This window comes from Abrus precatorius, unplaced genomic scaffold, assembly GCF_003935025.1.
Source record: "Abrus precatorius isolate BTA unplaced genomic scaffold, Abrus_2018 Scaffold4, whole genome shotgun sequence".
In the NCBI taxonomy this organism is placed as follows: Eukaryota; Viridiplantae; Streptophyta; class Magnoliopsida; order Fabales; family Fabaceae; genus Abrus; species Abrus precatorius.
In genome coordinates this window covers 17,157,962-17,177,477 of record NW_020874384.1, presented here as the reverse complement: position 1 = coordinate 17,177,477, position 19,516 = coordinate 17,157,962, and the positions used below count along the sequence as shown (strand labels likewise).

At 32.6% G+C, this 19,516-nt stretch overlaps 3 protein-coding genes across 4 annotated transcripts; all 3 read left to right on the top strand.

Annotated features, from left to right (window-relative positions):
* Window positions 1–7,258: 7,258 nt before the first annotated feature.
* LOC113865096 lies at window positions 7,259–10,113 on the top strand. Of its 2 annotated transcripts, XM_027499460.1 has the most exons (3): window positions 7,259–8,300; window positions 8,507–8,650; window positions 8,717–9,493. In XM_027499460.1, exons 1-3 carry the CDS (start codon window positions 8,245–8,247, stop codon window positions 8,742–8,744), a joined length of 228 nt encoding a protein of 75 aa, XP_027355261.1. In that variant the 5' UTR covers window positions 7,259–8,244; the 3' UTR covers window positions 8,745–9,493. The 2 variants fall into 2 exon arrangements, 1 of the variants encoding a protein (XP_027355261.1); XR_003504962.1 differs by having other exon boundaries at window positions 7,265–8,650; window positions 8,717–10,113.
* A 2,552-nt stretch (window positions 10,114–12,665) lies between these two features.
* LOC113866220 (calcium uptake protein, mitochondrial-like) lies at window positions 12,666–16,037 on the top strand. Its single transcript, XM_027501102.1, has 7 exons — window positions 12,666–12,915; window positions 13,321–13,388; window positions 13,708–13,931; window positions 14,073–14,156; window positions 14,482–14,695; window positions 15,326–15,622; window positions 15,822–16,037. Exons 1-7 carry the CDS (start codon window positions 12,666–12,668, stop codon window positions 16,035–16,037), a joined length of 1,353 nt encoding a protein of 450 aa, XP_027356903.1.
* Window positions 16,038–16,951: 914 nt separating this feature from the next.
* LOC113866000 (protein PHOX1-like) lies at window positions 16,952–19,165 on the top strand. Its single transcript, XM_027500861.1, has 2 exons — window positions 16,952–18,944; window positions 19,023–19,165. The coding sequence occupies exons 1-2, from the start codon at window positions 16,952–16,954 to the stop codon at window positions 19,163–19,165; spliced, it is 2,136 nt and encodes a 711-aa protein (XP_027356662.1).
* The last annotated feature ends 351 nt before the right edge of the window (window positions 19,166–19,516 follow it).

Below are 19,516 nucleotides of genomic sequence, written 5' to 3'. Positions count from 1 at the left end.
CAAACCACAAAAAAAAATGAAGGGGACAGGGAAAATATAATGAATACCTCAGCAAGGAGGAAGGATCAGAGCACTCGAGGAGTAAAATCCCATTTTTATTTTTTTTAAGCTAGTAAATTTGAGCCTTCTAGCAAAGCTCGTAGGAATAGTAATGGAAATCTCATTATTCTCCTTATACCTTACATCATCATCATAGATCCATAAAAAAAACATATAATAATCAAACAATTCTTCCACAAGTGCCTGTTTACTCTCCTTTACCTCTATTTAGATAGGCAAAGAAATAGAACATATAAAAGTAATGAAAAAGGTAAATATTGGATGGATAAATTAAAAAAAAAAAATCTACTTTGTTTGGATGGGTGGAAGAGAGAAAAATTATATAAAGAAACAATCTAGAAATACTTTTTAAACCTTATACACAAATTTTTACTTGACTGTAAAAAATGATATTTTTCAAATTTTAATAACAAAATTATTTTGCCTTATCTTTAAAAAAAAATTTATAAAAAATTCTTATTTATGACTTATTTTATATTACGTTCTTCTGTCAATTTCATCAGCATCGTTGAGCTCGATGTCAGGTTCTCCAAAAGCGTCATAGTGAGATCCACCATTTGCGTGAATAAGAAGCATACAAAAGCGAGGCAACGACGCACTGTAAGTGTAGGATATAGCAACACCAATGTGAAACATCACAAAGCCATGCAAGGACAAAAAGACATTGGTTTTGATCATCGGTCACTAGTCCAGAATTTTTAACGTGGGCCCCATCAAGCTAACCTTTTTTCCCATCCTCTAATCAAAACTACAACCAAACCATTTAAATTCTCTATTTTTCTCCCTTTTTTTTTGTTTCAACTCACTTAAAAAAAGTTTTAAACACGATTCGCATGTCCTTCAAAGCTTTAAATAAAAAAGTTTAGCTTTACATGAAGCCATTTGGCTAACCAAGTTAATAAGCATATTTGCATTAAAAAAAAAAGAGAATAATTGATACACAGAATTGGAATGCACCATAGTTAGGTAATGTTTATTTCGTGAAGAAGATTCTCATTATGCATTGGAAAAACTCCTATCTTAGCATGTCCAGGTTGTAGTTAGGTGCGATGCTCTTCAAAAGCAAATAATTGAAAGCACTCCTTGTGCATTAAGGAGTCACGGTGACAACTTACAGTGGAGCATTTTAAATTTTAAAAGGGAAAGCCTCACGGTTGATTGAAAAATCAATAAAATTTGGGAAATTTCTTTTTAAAAAAAATATATATATTTTTAAATATTCTAAGAAGATAATAAAAAATTTATTTTTAATATATATAATTACTTATTTCGATATTAAATTTTATTTAATTAAGATGAAAATAATTTGATACAGAAGATCCATGATAAGCTGGGTACAGATGGTCTACATGCTAGCTTGGGACCCAACACATAACCTACCAACGAGCTTTGTATCTTTTTCCTTCATCTAACTGTTGAGGGTTGGAGTCTTCCCAACTGTCATCCACATAAGGTGTTCCACATTCGTCACCATTGTCCCTTTCCCACCTTCCTATCATCAGTTACCCTCTCCGATTATCTCCACCATTCTAGGTGCCTAATATTTATCTCTCGTTGACTTTGGGTTATGATAACTTATTTAAAATACCCACTTCAGTATTTTTAAGCTACCCGAGAGATATCATATTTGTCTCACCAAAACACACTGATAATAAATTGAAATCAGAGAGTCAGTGTAGTGAAGGGATTTCAAACCACTATGGTTGCCATTTGCAATATCTTTACTTTCATTTCACCCCCTTTGTATAATGTATTTAGACCATTCTTTATCAATGATTAAATGCCCAAAACAAATTAAGAGTCAAACTTGAACACCTTGCTCGTTCAAAAAATAATAGTTGATTAATAGAGTCAACAACAATCAATCGTACTCAATTCTTTTCCATACCAATTTTTTAATAAACTTTGTATTAAAAAAAATATATTAGTTTATTTTGAGTGCAAAGAGCAAAATGAGTCTTCTTTTTCTTGTTAGGTCCGTGATATAATACTCAAAATATTTTTAATATGATATAATATATTTTAAGTTTATATTTATAGTTTTATTTTGGTTTATAAATATTTTTAATATACTTTATTTTTAGAGTTTTTACTATTTTTTATTTATTGGAATAAATTAGGTCTATTATAAATAAATACTTTAATTTTATATTTTTAATATTTTGACCTCTGATTACTTGTTCGATCATAATTTTTTCTGCAGATATTATTTTTGTTTGATTCCAATTGCATTGAATTCTACAAATTTAGGGCTTCAAAATTTATATATGGATTATTGAATTTGAAGTTAATTTTAATTTTTTATGATTTTTTGAAATTGAGATAGATTTGTTGAACATTGTTGCAAGATTGCATTTAAATTTTTTGTTATTAGATAATTATATTTGAGATTGTAGTTATAATTAAGGCCTGAATTTTGGCCATTTAGTTTGTCTTAATCAAAGCTTATAAATAGACTAATAATGTTCTGAGTTATAAGAGGTGATAAGAATCCTTATTTTTTACTTTCTTTCAAACTTTCTAGTTTTTTTTTTCAGTCTTACATAAGTTAAGTACTTCAATAGAAGATTAAACCTCTCGTTCAATCTGCAGAATCTAAACGCTATAATTTTAACTTGAGTTCTGCGCTAAATTGCTTCAAGTTTGTTCTCTTTTTCTGTCTACTCCCAGTATTGTATATTGCGATTGTAATTAACTTTTCTATTGTTAGAATTTAAATTAAGACTCGATTGATGCTCTAATTTGATAATTAATATGGATTAGGTTAAATTAATTATTTAATTTATTTCGTAACTTTATTCAATTAAGTTATTTAATTAAATTAATAATTGAATTAGGTGATTATTCAAATGTGAATTTAAATTTTTAGATATTGTGATAGTTAGAGTTACACGCATTAGGTATTATGTAAATTAATGTTTTTTAATTTATTTTTACTCAATTTTATTCTGTTCGTAATTTAATTAGATTAATTTGTAATTTTCAAAATCTAAAAAACTTTATTTATGTTTTCTAAAAAAAAACTTAAAATTAAATTTGACTAATAATGTGTGTTCGTGAATTGACTTAAGTTTGACTCTATATTACAAAATCTTTAAAAAATTTAGTTGTTTTGATAGTAACTTGACAATATCTATCACAATAGTATTATTTTCTGTATTGTGATATATAGTATTTTATGTATGGTATGATAAAGACAGTTTAGAACTACTTTAGTTATCACTTGTCAATTACACGAATGAATAACAAAAAATAATGTTAAACTATTTTTCTTTTTTAAAATATTCTCTAAACTTATCTTTCTGTATCTCAAAATTTATCAAAATAGAATTTTTGATACCTATAAAAATTGTATTTTTAAAAAATAAAAAAAAATTAATCATTTTTTCACCAGTAAAATTAATAAATGAAAGAAACAATTATTATTTTCTAAGGTATTGATAAAGTGTAGGCATTTATTCCGATTCTATCATTTGATTAAGGTGTGGAATGAAGCACGTAGGCATATATGGGTGTGTAATATGCATCCAGCACTGTTCTTAAACTAAATAGCATTGGATAGATGCCTATAAAGCAACAAGACTGAATTATCATTCTTAGTCAAGCATCATTGCTAGCATTGGGTCGACTGACTTGGAAAAGTTGGATAAAATAATTACCGATGACATTTTTTTCCTCTAAATTTTAATGTAACCACGTTTTTAATAATTTGAACTTGTGGTATTTTGTTATATTTTTAATTAAAAATTATAATTGTACACTATATTAATTTGTAACAAAAAGAAATTATACTTAATGCAAATATTAACGAAAATATAAAATAGATTTCATTTTATAACTTAATAAATTAGTTTTTTGATATTCTTAAGAAGTTTATTCAACATTTATAATATTTAAATTGATGTCAATTTTTTAATTAAAACTTTTAAATTTTAAAAAATATTTATTTTAATAATGGAATGTAAACTTTTAATAATATTATTATATTTTAAATGATTAGTAATGTGATAATAAAAAGTATACACATCATAAATACAAAATTAGTTAAATAACAATATTTATAAACAAAATAATTTTAAAACATTATTTTCTTTATACCTCAAGGAAATGATTATTATGAATAATATTTTTAAAAAATATTTAACACAGTTATAATTAATTAGACTCAATTTTAAAATGTGTTAAAATTAAATAATCTTTTACCCGTTAATTTATATGTTTAGTAATATTAAATTTAAATTAAACAAAAGGGAAAAAAACTTACGTGTATGATTATTATTTCATAAACCACAAATTTTCTAGTTAAACGAAAAAAGATAATTTAAAAGGGAGGGAACGGTGGCAAGAGGGCATACTTTTCTTGCCATAACTGGAAGCTTCATTTTCTGGTCTGCGTCTGGCCCGCAAAAACTCAGAAGTCGTTCTTCTGTTTTTCTTATTTTGAAAATGCAGTCAAGCTGACAAAAAAGTCAACCGTGATTTGGGTTTTCTTTATATATATATATATATATTTGAAAGTTTATAATTTTAATCATTGTAATTTTAAGCAATTAAAATAGCTTAATCGGTAAATATTTTACACTTACCCCTAACATCTGTTTATATTAAATTAATTTCACCACACTCACTTGAATATGGCAAACCAACGCGATTTTAATTTCTTTGCTCACTCTAATTATATGTCCGAATGCAAGTATCTCACGTTATCGTAACTAAATGATCAATTCTGCTTTCCATAACTTTTTATTATTATTGGTGAGTGTTGATGTAATAAAAGGAATTCAAACCCCGTGAATATACAACGTTTGAATTTAATCTTAAAAGTTATATTCACACGGAAAACACTGTTGAAAGAATTTGTCGCTTTTGAAATAAATTTATACAAATATGAAATATAATTAATTACAATAACTTGACAAGTAATATTACATCTCTTAAAAAAATGGAAGAAAATTTTAAATTTGAATATATTAAAAAACATATTAAAAATGGATTTAAGCCTAAATCAGATCGACCCTAATGATATTTTAAAGGTGTTTCGTTTATTTAGCAAATTAAATGATATTTGGTACGGCAACAGAGAGAGAGGTGTCCATAAAATTGGGACCAATTAAAAAGTCTAACGGTTGAATAATTGAATTGCAAGGCTACTGATCTGAATCAGTCTAACAAAACTGCCACTGACTTGTTTGAGAGTTGAGAAGGTCACACCTCATAAATATTCTTTAAAGACAAATGTTATTTTCATAATTAAAAAAAAGTATATTGTATTTAAAACTATAGAAGGATAAAAAAAGAAAATAAATAATTAGAGAAGTAATGTGAAGACAAAAATAAAAATAAAAAAATTACAAAAATAATATAACTCTTCTTTCTTCAGATTAGAACAACGGCACTTTAAGCAGCTGGGATTTTTTGTTCTATCAGATGGCCACATCTTTGTCAACTATTGTAAGTCCCTATTATTGCTAGCTCCTATTTTGATTATATGTATGAATGATAAACACAGCCTTATTCAATAAAGCGAGTTAGAAATTATAATACAAAATAATTTCCCCAATCTTAGAAAATTAGGTTAATTTTTTAAATATTTAAAAGAGCTGCAATCAATGAAGGGTCATGAAATCAATAATGATTTTTGGAGGCCAAGCGAAACAGCTGGCTCAACCATTTTTCCTTTTATCTACCTTCATAAATCATAACAATTGTGCAATGCATCTGCCTCTGTAACTAATATTGATTTGACATTTGTTATTGTGAGTAATGTTAGTTGAAAGTGTCTTACATAATTTTACTGATTCCCCCTCTAAAACAAAAACAAAATAAAGAGTCATATTAAGTTACACTCTTAATTTTAATAATTATTTTACTAATTGTTTAGAACAACTTTTTTGAGAAATAGCAACTCAAATGTTAATTACCTTTTGAGTGTTTTAAAGCACTCAATATGTTGTGAATTTTAAAATGTAAAATACATTTTTTAATTTATTAGTTTAAGCTTTTTATTATTTAGTTAGAGTCAACTTTTCATTAAGATTGTTCTTCGGTAAGAAAGTTATTTTCATATGTTGCAAGCATTCTTTAAAAGATACATATAACCTTAAATAAAAATAACTTTCTTATGAAAATATTCCTTAGTTAAAATGATTTTTCTTTATTAAAACTGAGTATATTGCATTAAAAGTATTATTTGAATCTTTGTTGCATTTTTAAAATAACTATAAAAACTATTTAATATTTTTGTCACACACACATGAAGACGGAAAAAAACTAGTTAAAAAAAAAGTACACCTGGTGGAGAGCAGTGCAAGCATAACAATAATTTTTTTTAAAAATTTGTTGTTAATATAATATGTGGCCTCTTACATTGAGTGATTAAATTTGTTGTTATTTTGTTTAAATATTTATTTATTTTTAAAATTAATTTGATTTAATTTTTAAATATTGATACATTATATTAAATTTATCTTTCTCCTTAAAAAGCATTTATTTTTTATATTTTTAAAATTTATTTTACAAGTCTTATATGATTAATCTAATAATATTACATAAAATAAAATATTTCTTATCAATAATAAAAATGTTATTTATTTTACAATATATAATTTAAAAATAAATAATAGTATATTTTTATTTTTGTTTAAGTATTTTATTTTACTTCAATAGCAATTGTGTATATATATTTTATATAGTAAAATATAATTTAATAATTTACATTTACATTTTTGTAAATATAAGGAACCAGTAGTGTTCCAAAAGTAATTTGGAAAGGAAGGAAGAACTTTGGGGAGAAGCAAGCGGCGGGGCGAGGAAGGAAAGGTAGGGAGTGGGCTGTTATTATCGAAAAAGACAGGGGTCAAAGGGAATGGTTCAGTGGCATTTGGGCACTGTTATTACCGACAAGGAAGTGGCCTTCTTGTACATTCGCACACCATCGTTTCCCAATAATCTTACACGTGGCAGCCTTTACCAGCCTACACCGTTTCCCAGGAAAGCTGTTACTCCAACACCCATCCCTTTTCACAAGTCCACATCGCACCAGCCGTTGGATCCCAATCCAACCACATCTCTACGCCATTTATAACTAACCCTCACTTAACTCTGGTTAAGTTAACTAACCGCCAGTCCCCTTGTCCAAAACACCCCTAACCCTTTCCCAAGCCATCTATTTAACCCGCCTCCGAGACTCGCTAGGTTTGCCGAACCAATTCCCCATAGGGGACCCTGTAGAGCTGCTTTCTTCTTCCTGCTCCTCTATTTTTCTCTGTTGTTTCTTCTTCCTTTCAACCTAAAAAAAAAAAGAAAAAAGAATGGCTTCCTCGTCTTCCAGAACAAAGTCAAGTGGACCAGTTCTACGTTCACTCTCACCCTCTACCAGGTTCTGCTCTTACACAACATCCAAAACCCCTTTTTCTTCTCCTTCATCAGCCTTTGCTTCATCTACAAGCTCTGGCTTTTCCTCTCCCTCTTCCACCTTCTTCAACCAGCCCCGTCAACATCATCACAATAATAACCATCATCACAGTCATCACCGTGCGGCTTCTCCCACACGCGTCAATCTGTATACCTCTGCCCCTCTCTCTTCCGGCGTCCGTTTCTCCATCGACCCCCGCTCCATCTCTCCTAACCGCTCCATCTCGAATCAGATCATAACAAAAAATAACCGTCCGATCTCCGCCCCCAAGAAGACCTGTATGTGCTCGCCTACCACGCACCCTGGCTCGTTCCGATGCAGTCTCCACAAGAACGCTGGAAACAACCACAACAACGCTGAATCGTACCCGTCTAATCGTCTCAACATGCGTAGATCTGCGATGAAGAACTCGCTGGTGAGGATCGGAGGAGTGGAAGGAGAGTGGGTGAAGAGAGCCCTAACCGCTTTGATTCGGCCGTCTTCGCATCAACAGAGGAGAAGATCGGCGTTCGAGCCCAGGCCCAGTCGTCTCTCTGTCATGTCCAGGGCCCATGATCTTTGATTTTCTTTTCCCTTCTTTTTACAGGTTCATTTTTGTTTCTATTGCGCTAGGTTTTCTACCCCTAGCGTACTGATCTGCCGCCAGAGTTGGAGTCCGGCCAAGCGGTTAGGAGGTAGCGGTGAGTCCTCTCCGGCGAGTTTTGATTTCGTCGTCTGGAGCAGATTGGTGAATTGTCGCCGGAACCGTTGAAGATTTCCGGCATAAATCTATGAGACTGGACCTACAGAATTGCTTTTTGTACATAACATTTGCTATGGAAGCAGAGTTTTGGACCCCTTTTTTTTAATCTCTTCGCACTAATTCGATACCTTAATACATACATACAATCCCCATCTCAGACTTAATTTGTGACATGATATTCCTCTAATTAAATCAGTTAAAATTAACATTAAAAAAAATAAATAAAAAAGGTTAACTGGTATTTTGACTCCACTGACAAATTGCGTGACCCGTCCCGGTTGTGTTTGCAGCGTCGTGGTGACTCCGTTATGTTTTCCGTCGATGGACCTTGTTTCCGTGTGGGTATTACCGTCGTTTGGTACCAACCGTCCCGTTACCCGTGCCGCCGTTGACCCTCCGATACGTTCGTCCAGTTGTTTTGCGTGCGGTGCCAGGTATTCTTTTTGATTCTTAATTATATTTTTATGTTTTTTTTTTTATTTAATGTTGTTTAAATGCAGGTTGGCTTATGCAGCTGGACTTTTGTAATGCAGAAGATTGAATTCTTGATTTTGAAGGAGACATTATTAAATTTTAAAACAGACAGTAATTGTTGACAGTGGACACCAGGCAGGATCCCTCTTTTGAATACAGGACAGGAGGGAAAAACACTAGTGAAAACTAATTGATTAAAATAATTTTTTTTAAAGTAATAATACCAATCATAAAGGAAAGAAAAATTCAAGGTCGGAGACTTGGATTGAATTTAGAATTTAATCAGAATATATGAATAATATAAAAATTATATTATCCTTAATTATAGATTGTTATATAATTAAAAAAAGTTGATTTTAAAATTTCTATGTGAGACAGCTTTTAATTATTTAGTAACATAAGCATTTTCATATCAATAATACATAAAAGTTTGGTAAGGAAATGTTGAAGGGCGATGGAAACTTGTTCATGGGAGGCATTTGCAGTTTGGCAGCAAGCTGGCCATGTTCTTGATTGAGAGGAAAATCAAATGAAGTTACTGATTTCAGGTAGCTTTACAAATAGAAATACTGAAATAGTAATGGACGCATAAAAATGGGAGGTATTTGTATGAGTGTGTAGATGGACATGTGGCGTAGTAATATGGTATGGGCAGCATATTAACGTACGTCAGGGATGTCAGACTCAGATGCTTACTTTCTACCAGCGCTTGTGGGCCACTATATAACCGTTTTGCCCTACTTTTATCTTATCCTCACACCTATCAAATACTAAACAATGGGAAGGACAAACAAATACATCAGGATTACATCAAGTTTATGAAGTTTTTGCTCCTTTTTTAAATTTGAACTGATTACAAATACATTACATGAGAGTTGAAGTGATTCTCCCTGGAATAGCTTGACAACCACACACAAGAATCCCGCATCTTGAAAATTTACCCAAGATTTCCTACCCAGGTTACATATATGTGTGTGTGTGTAATTGGATTTTCAAAATTCAACGATACCTGTATAGTGGGTCATAATGTTATGCATCTTACACCATCAATATTGAGGATAATATATAGAAGTTTATTACTTCTTTTTTTTTCATGAAATTTGGTATTTGGTAAAAACTTTCACATAAAATTTAAATTGATAATTTTGAAAACATCACAACAGTAGTCATGATCTACAAGTCAAAACCAGTGAATTAGCGTGCATTATTCTGAGATAAAATACACCAAATTATACATATATACACACTTAAGCTGAACTTTGTTTAATCTTCATTGTTAACCTAACATTCGTGTTTAAATCAGAAAAAGATAATAGGAGCACATTGATAACATACAAATGCACAGTTTCTGTAATGCTTTTTGTCCTATGAGTATCTGGCCAGACAAAGTGCTAATAAAAATAAATATCTTGTTTGGTCTCATGTCTCTGTTTACATTAATCAATCAACTTGTTGAAAGTCTTTTTATATTCAAAATTAATTCCGCCATCAGGCTAGGCAAAGTGAAAGGTAAATTTTAAATAACTCTCGAACATAAATGATTATCTATAACAATACTTTTAAAATAAATTATTTCAAAAATTGACTCTTTCAAAACTCGAAATAAATAAAGCTTTAGCTCTATGCAACGTTAAATACAAAATTTAGCAGCAAAATGATCAGTTTCACATGGTTGAGCGTCTTATCTTGTATCACATTAATTGTAACGCGTATTCATGGTTCAAGCCTTACCCAGCTGCACCTGGCTAAAAATTCTTTTAAAATTCAGTCATACCCAAATACTTGTTCAACTTTTGTGTATAATTGATGCGCATGTGTAGCTCCTATGGAATATGCGTTCAACATGCGTACAATAACTATATAAACGTATCTGCCACACATTCACATAAAAATCTGATGGAATAATGTATATAAAATAATAATAATAATAAAACACCCATAAGAGTAGCACATAAGGCCATTATTTCCCCACCGAAGGTGGTGGATACGTCTCACATATCTGAAATCTCATTCGAACCATGATTAGTACCGAAATATTTAAGCTCTTGAATAAAGAAAAAGAAAAAACCATTGTAAGTGAATTTAGTGTCTTACATATTTAGTACCGAAAAGTTAAAAATCTGAACTTAAACTTTCTCAGTAAACATTTGGAATTAGAAGGATGTGACTATGATTTTAGATGACCAAACTGTTGTTAAATTGGAGGACAGAGTATCCACAGCTTTGACTTAAAGAATTGCATTTGTGACGAGTGGAATATGTGGCATGTGAGGGAGTGGACCTACTCATAAGACAAACACAAAGGCAAGGAATGTGGCAGAGGCAATTGGCATCTTTGCCCATTAAAATTTGTCCACAAGATATTAAGCTAATTACGTTGTGGTCCTCAATAGATACCAGAAGCTAATTCCTGTGATGCACGTAATTAGCTGGCGAACAAATCTTTAATGGTCCAGCTCTGCAATTACTAATTGAAATCTTCTTTTGCCATTGGAAATATTTCATCTTCACCAAAAAATTTTAAAATAACAAGCAAATCACTCATTTCATTTATCTTTCCGTAACTTCTTTTAATCAATCTCGTCTGATGTTCCCTGCATAGATTGATACCAAGCTCCAAAAAGTCTGAAAAAACCAGTATATAGAATTTTCACTTAATTCAATCTTGACACTAAAATCTTTGTCAGATAACTTATCTATTTTTATTTTTTAACTTATATATTTGCTTAATGGTTGTTTTTAATATAATTAAATGATTATTTTTCACTCATTCAAGTAACTGGAATAATCTTTTTCTGTTTCCTCTCATCCTACTTCAACTTATTAAAATAACATATTTTTTCACTGTATTTGTTTTTTTTTTAATCTTTTTAGTTTTTTTTTATTTGGCACTTCACCCAAAAACTCTTAGAGCATGTTTGTTTTTATTTTTTAAAAGAGTTTTCTCTTTTTAATTTTTTAGTTTTCATAAGAAAAAACTCTTTTAAAAATTAGAAACAAACACACCCTTAAATTTTAGTTCTCTCTATACTCTAGCACAGCTTTTTATACACAACATATTCTGTAGTGGGTATATCACTCCTTTAGGGAGTAGAAGTATAGTTATTATAAAGGCTTATATATAGTTTTTTGATAACATTTTTTTTGGGGTTAATTTTAGTCATTAATTTTTAAAATCAAACATTTTTTTTTGGTCCTGATAATGATGTCATTCAAAATAAAAAAAATTAAAATTAATGCATAATAACCAAAAAATGATATGTAATAATCCCTTATCATATCATTATTAAGAACTACAAGTATTGAATTTTAAAAGAATACAAATTAAAAATAGTTTTTTTAAAATTATAATCAAAATATTTAATTAAGTTGTTAAACTAAATACATCTTAAGTACAATCAAAATGCTTAATTAACCCAGACTTTTCGTTAACTTTACATTTGGTTCCTTTGGGTGTATGTGCTTTTATAATCCAAACATCATTTCATTATGACCAAAAAGGCACTTAAAGTGGGTTAAAAAATAGAATAAATAGTTAACAAAAAGATTCAAATTAATATAATTATTAAAAATATTAAAAAATTAAATATAATTTTTCTCAGAATTAAATATTTTTTATCCCACAATATAACAGGAAAATTTTATTTTGGGGCTATGAGTAAATAAATATAATCTGGGGCCAATTTCAGCCCTTTTTGGAGGTCAATGTTGGGTATTGATCTTAGCCCATAGAGCCTTGGGAATCTAGCAAAATAAAGGTGGGCTTGAACGATAACTGTTTTTGGAGCAGTGAAGAAAAAGGAATCATAACTATCAGTGTCAGAAGCAGAGACATTCTTTGACCAAAAAGAAAGAAAAGAAAAGAAACATTCGGATTCTGCATTGCCGCCTTGGGCACGCTTTGCAAAAGGAGGACAATAAAGCAAAAGCTTGCTTCACGTTCCTGTGTTGATTTCTCCTTCAGAGCACGTTGTCATGTCTTCCTTTTCCACTCTCCGAAGATTCTCTCTGTTCTTCCAACGATTCCGCACTCTCCACACTTCCACTTCTCAGTCATCTCCCAACCCACGCCACAATCACAAGTTGGGTTCGGCCATTGTTGTAGCTTCTGCTCTTGCCCTTTTGTATTGCTTCTCCACACCCAATTCTGCCTCTCGCAGTTCTTCACCATCGTTGTTTCAAAAATCATCCCTTCCTGAAACTACTCACGGATTGCTTTTTGGAGGCAAGTCTTTTAAAAATTCAGCCCCTCCAATCTGTTTATTTACTTTGATGGATCAAATTCGGTTGATAAATTTAAAATGGGTTAAACAAGTTTTTGTCTTTATAAAATTTATTTTAATTTTTATAGAATTTAAAATGTTTAAAAATAGTCTTTTATCACTACTTATGCATAATGATGCTACTTTAAGGTAATTGTTAATATGGCATGACTAAATTCACGTTTCGTCACTGTTAAGTAGTGATAAGAATTGTTCTCAAAATTTTAAAGTTTACAGGTTTTTTAAAAATGAGGTTAAAATTAATTAACCATATTTATAAAAAATTCATATGAACCATTTCAATTGTACTAACTTCAACCATTATTCTTGGCTGGCGGACTTTATAAAATTTTGAAGTTTTGTTGCAGATGAGTACAGGAGTAAGGTTTTCTTCAACTATGAGAAGCGCCTTCGGTTGCATAGTCCACCGGAAAAGGTGTTTAATCTCTGTTACCTTTGAAGCACCTCTCAGCTTCTTTATATATATTTAGTACGTATAAGATTGCTATATAGCTAGAGCATAACGTGGTAAGTTGCCTTACCAGCATTGTTGATTTGTTGTAACAAAAACTGTTTCTGCATCATGATAAAATATTTATTTTTGGTAAATTCAAGCAATCTAATGATCTTTTTGGTTTTTTTCTTTTAAAAATGATTTGGAACTTCAATTTTAAGTTACATTATTAGGTTATGTTAAGGGTGTAAGATATTAAAAATGATCTCCACATTGACATTATCTACTCCTTTGGATTAAGGTTTTTGAATACTTTGCATCTTGCCGTGGTCTAGAAGGAGAGCTATTCATGAAGCCAGTGGACCTGATGCGAGCAGTTGTTCCGGTTTTCCCTCCATCTGAATCCAACCTGGTTAGAGAGGGATACTTGAAAGGTGAAAGAAGTCCTGGCCATTTACGTTGTCCCCCTTCGGAATTTTTTATGCTTTTTGATGTAAACAGCGACGAGCTTATATCTTTCAAAGAGTGAGTTGTGTGTATTCTTTATAATTTTTGTGCATATGTGAGCCTGAAGATTTTTGGGATCAGAGATCAGGGTGTAAATTGTATTAGCCTCTGTCTCTTTCTCTGCGTGTCTGCATAATGGTCTCATTTTAACTGGAACAGGTATATCTTTTTTGTAACTCTGCTTAGCATCCCAGAATCAAGCTTTTCTGCCGCATTTAAAATGTTTGACAAGGATAATGATGGGTCAGTGCTCATGCTACTTTCTTTGAATGTACAGTACTATCAATTAGAATTGCTAGACCTGATATGATAGTAGCTTGGCACATTGTAAATTGTGATTCATTCTTGTACAGTAAGTTATGCATTTTACCTTTTTAACCATATGATTCGCTTCTAGTCATACTAGTTAATCATCTGTTAATAAGCATGGGCACATTGCTACTAGACTGTTTTTCAGAGGGATCAAATTCAAAGAGACATAAATTGGATTTGAAGTACTTGTGGGTGCCTGCTCTTTTCTTCTTTTTCTACACTCCTAGTGACCTTAATTAATTCACTCCATTTGCAGGGAGATAGACATGGAAGAATTCAAGAAAGTGATGGCATCAATGCGATCTCATACCAGGCAGGGTGTTCACCACAGGGATGGACGACAAACTGGTCTAAAGGCTGATGGTTCTGTAGAAAATGGAGGGCTGGTGGAATACTTATTTGGTAAAGATGGAAAGGGACGCCTCAAACATGATAAATTTGTGCAGTTTATAAGAGACTTGCATGATGAAGTATGTTTCTAATTGATTCTCTCTATTGTCGTAGTCATCACTCAGTTTAATATATTTTAATTTTGCAAGCATTGAAGAAGTTAAGATTTCTGGTTACATGTATTTTGTTGTAAAGAATAACTGTCAATTGATAAATGATTGTTAGTCGCTTCTGCATAATCTTTACACCAAAACATTGTTCTTTAATTCATCAGCATTGGAGTTTTAGGTTTCATATTTATCAACCATGCTGTTGTCACAGCTATATCATCAATTGATGATAAAAATAAAGTGGATGTAAACATTTGTTAGTTATATTGCATAATTATACATGTCTTTATTGCAAAAGAATGCTGATAAATGTACAATAACATTGACGTGGTGGTGGCCATAACTTATAATCTGTAATAATAGCAGTAGAAATGAGGAAAACCGTATTTGCTTAAGTTCCCTATTTAAGTTCTCATGCTAGTTCTCTGTTGTCAGTATGTTTGTGGTGTATAGTATAGTTCTACGGTTTTGGCATGCTACCATATGGCTATAAGCTACAATATGCGTTCATTTCCATTTCTTTTAATAATAAGTTTCATTTCCTTTGGTGACCTTAGAAGTGATTATGCATGACAACTAATTACAGTATTATGTGTATAGATTCTGAGGCTGGAGTTTGCTCATTATGATTACAAATCTTGTAAAACTATATCGGCCAAGGACTTTGCACACTCTATAGTTGCTTCTGCTGATTTGAGTCATCTAGGCAGGTTGCTTGAACGAGTTGATGAATTGAACAATGATCCACGCTTTAGGGATGTACGCATCACATTTGAGGAGTTCAAAAATTTTGCAGAGCTTCGGAGAAAATTATTACCATTTTCATTGGCCATTTTCAGTTTTGCAAAAGTACATGGCCTATTAGCAAGAGATGATTTTCAGCGAGCTGCATCACATGTACGACATTTTGATTTCTTGCTCATTTTAATTGAGATGGTTTGGGATAACTTTTTGTTCCCTTTCTTACAAAATTCAAACATGAATCCAGAAACTTCGGAGGCTTTTAAAATTTTTTTTGATCATTTCTGTGATGGTGGAGACTTTAAAGTTGTCTGGTACAAAAAATTCTTATTGTGTTTGATTGTTTGAATATCAGGTTTGCGGTTTATCTCTCTCTGACAATGTTGTTGAGATTGTTTTCCATTTGTTTGACACAAATGGGGATGGAAACCTAAGTACAAACGAGTTTGTCAAAGTGTTGCATAGTCGAGAAAGAGACATTGCTGAACCTGTTGAGACAGGAATCATGGGTTTCTTGTCATGTTGCTGGAACTGTACCAATACCTCCCCATCTTCACGTTTGTTTTCCTGATTTTGTTTTTAGCTTTTGCACATATCTTCAAGTCAATACACAATTAGTTTATACGGCCATGCAGATAGTGACCTTACCTCAGCTTTGTAACCATAATTCATTCTTTTCAATTAAATTTGTTTATGCAAAATTTTCTTTCCAGAGGGATACCTGATTTTTCGTCAATCCTATAACGGTTTAATTTGGAATGTTTATGCACATAACGCTACACCAAAATCAGCTTTGGAAAATCAAGTATTTCATTATGTTATATCCATTTAATCCTTAATTTTTCTTTGGAAACACTAATCTATTTGATTAGATAAAATAGATGTATGAATTTTGCTCACCGTTAAGTATTAGTTAAGGAATTAATAAATGATAAAATTTTTATTAAAAATCATGTTAAAATACTTTTACAAATCATGAAAGTGAGTATTTTTATGTCTTCTAATATATAATTTTTTTAAATTTCTTATGCCTTGAGCGTTGGGTTAGTATTTTTTAAAATATTTTATTAAACCATAGTCATATCATAGGACCGATTAATCATTACACGCGCCTGGGCGGGAAGTGGAAGTTTTGATCCTGGTGGGAGCGTTGACTTGGGCCAAAGGAAGCCCTAAAGATGATAAGTGCTTTTTCAATGGACATTGCTTATCATGTAACAGTGCCGCAAACGCGGTTGATGTTGTTCACAATCCTCTCTGCATATTCGTTCTTATTCTCCCCCAAACCAACCGTTCTATTCACCTCTCTTTTTGTATCCTCAATAATCCTCTACCTTCATTCTCATTCATTCTTTTACTTTCCTATTTCGATTGAAACTGTTCCTGTTCGACCAAGAACCTCAACTCGTGATTGTGATCAGATATAGTTTTCATAACTTGGGTTCGGTTAATTGAACTCAAAGGAATTAGGGTTCGCTGTTACCAATGGGAAAGCCCACAGGGAAGAAGAAAGAAACCGTTACTCTGAGTGCTGCAAATTCAAATGGTAAGCTCGGGAAGCCTTCGAAAGCTTTCGACGAAGACACGGCAATGTTCCTCAACATGTCACAAGAACTCAAGGAAGAGGGTAACAGGCTCTTTCAGAAGAAGGATCACGAAGGTGCTATGCTTCAGTATGAGAAAGCACTCAAACTCCTTCCGAAGAATCACATAGATGTTGCGCACCTTCGTACCAATATGGCTACGTGTTACATGCAATTGGGTCTTGGGGAATACCCACGAGCCATTAACGAGTGTAATTTGGCGTTGGGAGTGTATCCCACATACAGCAAAGCGCTTTTGAAAAGAGCGAATTGCTATCGTGTGCTTAATCGGATCGATTTGGCACTCAGGGACGTTCGTCTTGTTTTGGGTGTGGAACCTAAGAATCTAACCGCGTTGGAGTTATTTGAGAGTTTGGGAAAGACGACGGAAGAAAAGGGCGTCTCTATTGATGAAAAGGTGGTGGCTTCTGATACCGTACACAATACTGTGGCTCCTACTTTGCAAAATGGGGGGAGAGAGAAAGTGAAGAAAAAGAGAGGGAAAAAGGTTGAGGATAAGGTGGTTGTTGAGGAAAAAGTGAGTGCTGTTAAGGATGAACAAGTGGTTTCCAAAACAATTGAGGAAGAAAAAAGGGTGGTGGAATCTGTGGAGGAAGATAAACCGGCCACAAGGGCAGTGAAGTTAGTGTTTGCAGAGGATATAAGGTGGGCACATTTACCTGTGAAGTGTAGTTTGAAGTTGGTTAGGGATATAGCTAGGGATCGGTTTCCGGGTTTGAAGGGTGTTCTTGTGAAGTATAGGGATCAAGAAGGTGATTTGGTAACAATTACTACTACTGATGAACTAAGGTTGGCTGAATTTTGTTGTCCCAAGTTCGTATCTTTTAGACTTTATATTACTGAGGTTGATCTTGATCAAGAACCTTCTTATGATGGAATAAGCAATGGGGATGAGGTGCGAAGGAGCGGTGGAAAACCAAGTGATGGTGTTGAGAATGGGGGTGTGGAAGAAGGCAGACCTGAAGAGGTAGCGAAGAGGAATGTTACTGTGGAGGATTGGCTTCTCCAGTTTGCGAGGCTGTTCAAGAACCATGTAGGGTTTGAGTCTGATTCTTATCTAGATATTCATGGGCTTGCGATGAAGCTATATGCGGAAGCAATGGAGGATATGGTAACAAGCGATGATGCTCAAGGACTTTTTGAAATTGCTGCAGATAAATTTCAAGAGATGGCAGCTTTGGCACTGCTTAATTGGGGGAGTGTTCAAATGTCCAGGGCAAGGAATCGTGGTTTTTTTTCAGAGGATGGCTCAAGAGCATCATCCTTGGAGCATATTAAAGCTGCATATGAATCAGCGCTAGAGGAGTACAAGAAAGCAGGAATGAGATATGAAGAAGCCTTGAAAATCAAACCTGACTTCTATGAAGGATATCTTGCTCTTGGGCAACAGCAGTTTGAGCAAGCAAGGCTCTGCTGGTGTTATGCAATAGCATGCAAGATGGACTTAGAAACTGGTCCTTCTGATGAGGTTCTGCCACTCTACAACAAGGCAGAGGCGAGCATGGAGAAAGGCATGTCTATGTGGGAGGAGATTGAAGAGCAGCGTTTAAATGGTATATCCAAATCCGATAAACATAAAGCACAGTTAGAGAAATTGGGCTTGGATAGTCTTTACAAAGATATTTCTTATGATGAAGCTTCAAAGCAAGCTGCAAAGATGAGGTCTCAGATATATCTTTTATGGGGTGCCTTGTTATATGAGCGATCTGTTGTGGAATTTAAGCTTCGCCTTCTAACATGGGAGGAATGTTTGGAGGTTGCAGTCGAGAAGTTTGAACTTGCTGGAACCTCTTCAACAGATATTGCTGTCATTATAAAGAATCACTGCTCAAATGAAATGGCCCTTGAAGGTATGGGATGGAAAAATGTCGTGTGTATTTCTCTGATTCTTTTTAATTAAATATTTTAGGATTAGCGACGAGCAGCTAACCAACCACTTTTATTTATCACAGGGTTCAAAATTGATGAGATAGTACAAGCATGGAATGAAATTTATGATGCTCAGGGGGCGCAGTTTGGTGATCCATCATTTCGACTTGAACAATTGTTTCGTCGGCGTGTTCCTAAACTCCATTACATCATGGAGCAATTTTAAGTTTTCTTCTTGAGTTTGGAATTCTTTAGAGGCATGATTTCTTTTATCTTCATACTTTTTAACCTGCCTCCACCCCATTCTAAAGATGGGTAATTAGGGTATACACGTATCATGTACTACAATTTTGTTTTCCTTGCTCTATTGTTTCATCGGCATGTTCCCCTAAACTACATTACATCTTGGAGCAATTTTAAGTTTTCTTCTTGAGTTTGGAATTCTTTACAGGCATGATTTCTTTTGTCTTCATATTTTTATTTAGGAGATTATCTCAGAATATTTCTATTTGTGGTAGGACAGATCCTAACGGAAATTTTAATTATTTTCATATAAACAAATTTGGGTGTATGTTAA

What these genes read in the sequence shown, in the direction of transcription:
- LOC113865096 (XM_027499460.1), top strand. Translation starts at nt 8,245, where the DNA reads ATGAGACTGGACCTACAGAATTGCTTTTTGTACATAACATTTGCTATG. An exon ending in ACATTTGCTATGGAAGCAGA is followed by an intron (nt 8,301 to 8,506) that starts GTTTTGGACCCC and finishes TTGTGTTTGCAG; the next exon opens with CGTCGTGGTGACTCCGTTAT. An exon ending in TGTTTTGCGTGCGGTGCCAG is followed by an intron (nt 8,651 to 8,716) that starts GTATTCTTTTTG and finishes GTTTAAATGCAG; the next exon opens with GTTGGCTTATGCAGCTGGAC.
- LOC113866220 (XM_027501102.1), top strand. Translation starts at nt 12,666, where the DNA reads ATGTCTTCCTTTTCCACTCTCCGAAGATTCTCTCTGTTCTTCCAACGA. An exon ending in TTTGACAAGGATAATGATGG is followed by an intron (nt 14,157 to 14,481) that starts GTCAGTGCTCAT and finishes CTCCATTTGCAG; the next exon opens with GGAGATAGACATGGAAGAAT. An exon ending in TTCAGCGAGCTGCATCACAT is followed by an intron (nt 15,623 to 15,821) that starts GTACGACATTTT and finishes TTTGAATATCAG; the next exon opens with GTTTGCGGTTTATCTCTCTC.
- LOC113866000 (XM_027500861.1), top strand. Translation starts at nt 16,952, where the DNA reads ATGGGAAAGCCCACAGGGAAGAAGAAAGAAACCGTTACTCTGAGTGCT. An exon ending in GGGATGGAAAAATGTCGTGT is followed by an intron (nt 18,945 to 19,022) that starts GTATTTCTCTGA and finishes TATTTATCACAG; the next exon opens with GGTTCAAAATTGATGAGATA.